The 3583-nt window shown below is 34.3% G+C and overlaps 1 protein-coding gene across 4 annotated transcripts in view; it reads left to right on the top strand.

The window, feature by feature from the left end:
- Positions 1–2788, top strand: part of LOC108380110 (uncharacterized) — a 4672-nt gene extending 1884 nt beyond the window's left edge. For 2 of the 4 annotated variants that reach the window (XM_017636481.1, XM_017636479.1), the window contains exon 2: positions 2478–2788. In XM_017636481.1, the coding sequence (XP_017491970.1) occupies positions 2478–2687 (210 nt within the window). In that variant the 3' untranslated portion in view covers positions 2688–2788. Of the gene's footprint in view, positions 1–2096; positions 2219–2248 lie in introns of those variants that run through there. The other 2 variants (XM_017636483.1, XM_017636482.1) reach the window with 2 other exon arrangements.
- The last annotated feature ends 795 nt before the right edge of the window (positions 2789–3583 follow it).

Raw genomic sequence — 3583 nt, 5'->3', positions numbered from 1 at the left:
CTTGTCATTAATGACATCCTGGAGGAGCTGGAAAGGAGAAGGTGTCTATGCCGCTGACGTGACACTTAGTGTCAGAGGTAAGTTTCTGAACACTCTGTACGACTTGTGCAGGGATACATACATTTAGTCACAAACTGGTCTGCAAGTTGCGGGCTCGCTATTAATCCTGGCAAACACTTGTGCTTTCTGATTAAGTCAAATACTTGGGAGTGATTCTTGACAGAAAACTAATGTGGGGACCATATATGGAGGAACGAGTGAGAAAGGCATCGGTTGCCCTTTGCTACTGTAAAAGCGCTATTGGAAGGAGATGGGGTCTCCCCCAAGGTTATTTAATGGCTGTATAAAACCTTTTTAAACCTATTAATGTCGCTGCATGGGACCATTGTCTGGTGGAACTAACTGGAAAGGTCCACGTTAGCCAAGCGGATAGAACGGGTGTAAAGGGCATCCCTAATTGGTATTGGTACCAGTGGACATTGCATGCAAAGCTATCAGACTGAAGCAAGCTGGATTCTCTCTCTCCGGCGTTTGGGCACTCGGCTATCTTAGGAGAATTCTACTTCATACCGATAGAAACTGATCGGTATGTACCAAGGATGGCTCCGAGAGCGAGATTTCCCCCTCAAAGCAACGTATAAGGAGGGGTGGTCTCTGGAGCAAAGGGCCGGTGAATATCTTCACTGACCTCTCTCTCTAAAAAATGTTGTTTTGTTTGTATTGTTCATTTAGTCTGAGTACATAAGTTTTCGTTTTCATTTAAAATATCTATGCAAACATACATACATATTTATGTATGTATTTTTGTAGAGATGGGCGTATGTACCTATGTACTTATTGAGTTCGTACGATTTAGAAGATACCCTTGCAAATACGTATCTTTTTACGCGGATTACCTTTTTACGCGGTGTATTGTAGAAATTGGACCGCATAGGCTGATTTGCATGAAAATTAATATATTTTTAGGCGGCGTTTTTGCGCGTACATTTTTGGTCCCAGTTAACCGCGTAAAAAGAGGATCAGCTGTACTCGTATAAATATGCGAACGATTAGTTATAGAGTAAGTACAGTCTTAAATGCTATGTATACAAGTGTAGTGTTGATTATGTACACTTCAACAATGTAAATCAATACAAGAAAGTTTTCTACATTTACACTGCCGGCAAAAAGTATTGGCAAAGCAAATTTTTTACAATATATGCAACAAATTTTTTCCTAAAATTTTTCCGCCAATTTTTTATAAAAATATGATTCATTCTACAACAAAAAACATTAAACTATAATTCCTAAACTTTATGCAAAACTCACGAAAATTCTACAAATTTCCATTCATTTTTTTAATCAGTTTTTCTAGAATTTTTTTGAGTATGTAAATTTGCAGCCCAATTGTATTATATTATTATAATAAAGTTTTGCTTTTTTTTACGCAGTCTCTTCCATACAAAATTTTTTGTTTCGAAAATAATTTATATAGAATAAATGCAAAGCACCTTTAACAAAAAAAAATTCTCAAAAATCAATGCGATTTTTGACTAACTCCGAAGTTGCAGCTTTTTACTAGAATTTAATGGGCTGCAAAGCTGCACACCCAAAATAATTCTAAAAATTTGATTTAAAACTTGAAAATTTGCATGACAATTTGCTGAATTTTCGGGAGTTTTACAATAAGTTTAGGAATTATATATGTATTTTTTTTTTGTTTTAGAATGAACTATATTTTTATAAAAAATTGGCGGAAAATTTAAAAAAATGTATGCATATATTGTGACAAATTTTCTGTGCCAATACTTTTTGCCGGCAGTGTACATATCGCTCATTTACTTCAATATGTAATAATTCAAAAAATACAAGTACTAAGTCAAGTACGAAGAAATTAACGCTGCCTCTTCTTCATAGAGTTATTGATTACCATTAGTTCACTAGAACGAGATATGTATTCAATTTTACTATGGGAGTATATGTAAATTCAAAACTTTAAAGCGGGTTTTCTCGATTTTGTGTTTTTTTTTTTGAGTTATGACACTATTGAAGTAAATAAACAATATGTATATGTGTGGACACATTTTATACTGATAAGAGGCAGCCGCAAGTTGTAAATGAAGGGTCATTTGATTCTAAGGCCTCTGAAAGTAGTCGCATTTGAAACGTGAGTTAAGAAAGCGACTCGTTTTCTCAGTCAGTGCAAAAAAGTAACAAAAAAAAAAAAAAAAANAAAAAAAAAAAAAAAAAAAAAAAAAAAAAAAAATACATTCATGTTTCTCTACATAAAATTTGAATTTATCTTCATATTGCTACAATGTCTGTTAACCGCTGCAATTCCGTCGGCGAGGGAAGACTCTCTACAACGGTATGACATTGAAAATCAACAGTCAAATGACATTTGTTTAATATTAATGGATTTTATACAAGAGCTACTGAAGAAACTGCAGAAACTTCAGCCAAATCACTATCGCCAGCATTTTCGACATCATGCTGTCACAACAACAACAACACGTGCGACAAGTGCCTCACGAATTAATGTAACACCTATCAGCGTACGACGGAATATCAGCAGTTTCGTGCCTATCTCCACTGCCACCCCAGCCAATGCCCCTTCTGCTCGTTACAATGCAACAAAGCCAAAGTCTGAGAAGGTGATACTGTACACGAAGAAACGCAAATGTAATTATCATCGCCGACGATGTTGAATAAAAGGCGCAGATAGGGAAAAGTATTTATATGTGTATTGAAATAGTATATATTTTAATAAGTAAACAATAATTGAACTGAAATAATAAAAAAAACTAATTAATAATGGAATGACAGTGGTACATATGTATATTTGCGAATATTTTTCTATTTTGAAACATAAATAAACGAACAAAAGTATTATGAGATTATCAAATTTATTTGTTTTGACTCCGTTGAAATGGTTTCAATAGAAGCGGGATTTCGCAGCAAAGTCTCAATCAAATCCAATTTTTATGTACATAAATATACATATTTATTTTTTTAACCCATGTAAGTAGTGACCATGAAAAGCAGCCTCACAAACTATATATTTGGCACTGAGGATGGCACAAAACCAACATAAACAAAGTGGGAGTTTCCCAATCAAAGTTGGCGAAAATTCGTTCTTGAGTACTTCTATAATTGAATTAGCGCGTGTGTTCATCTTGGCGGAGAGATGTGCGATTAAGAACTTGTTTACTCTGATTTTTCATACGGGCAAAGCCACAGCCTTATTATCCATCTTGAACGATAGGCCACACGAACGATTTGTCTGCAGACGTCATCGTTTCTCCTTGAAATTTTGTAACCCTATCGAGTCATTTCATCTTACTTTGCGACGATTACGTTGAACTTGTCTCGGTTACATTGAAACCAGGGCCGAATTGCACCAACGACTTATCACTTATCACTTTACAACTTTTTTTGATAAATTGGCTGCCTTGAAAATTATTAAGGAAAAAAAGCAAGTCCGTCTTGACTATCATATGTATGTTTATATAAATAACTATATTTTTCTACATTTAAGAACTATTTATTTGGATCTTTCCAAAATAATTCAGTAACAAAAACAAAAAAATCACATTGCATTAAT

Source organism: Rhagoletis zephyria, unplaced genomic scaffold, assembly GCF_001687245.7.
Source record: "Rhagoletis zephyria isolate East Lansing unplaced genomic scaffold, Rhagoletis_zephyria_1.1 Rzeph_scaffold_18266, whole genome shotgun sequence".
In the NCBI taxonomy this organism is placed as follows: Eukaryota; Metazoa; Arthropoda; class Insecta; order Diptera; family Tephritidae; genus Rhagoletis; species Rhagoletis zephyria.
This window is presented reverse-complemented; position numbering and strand designations above follow the sequence as displayed.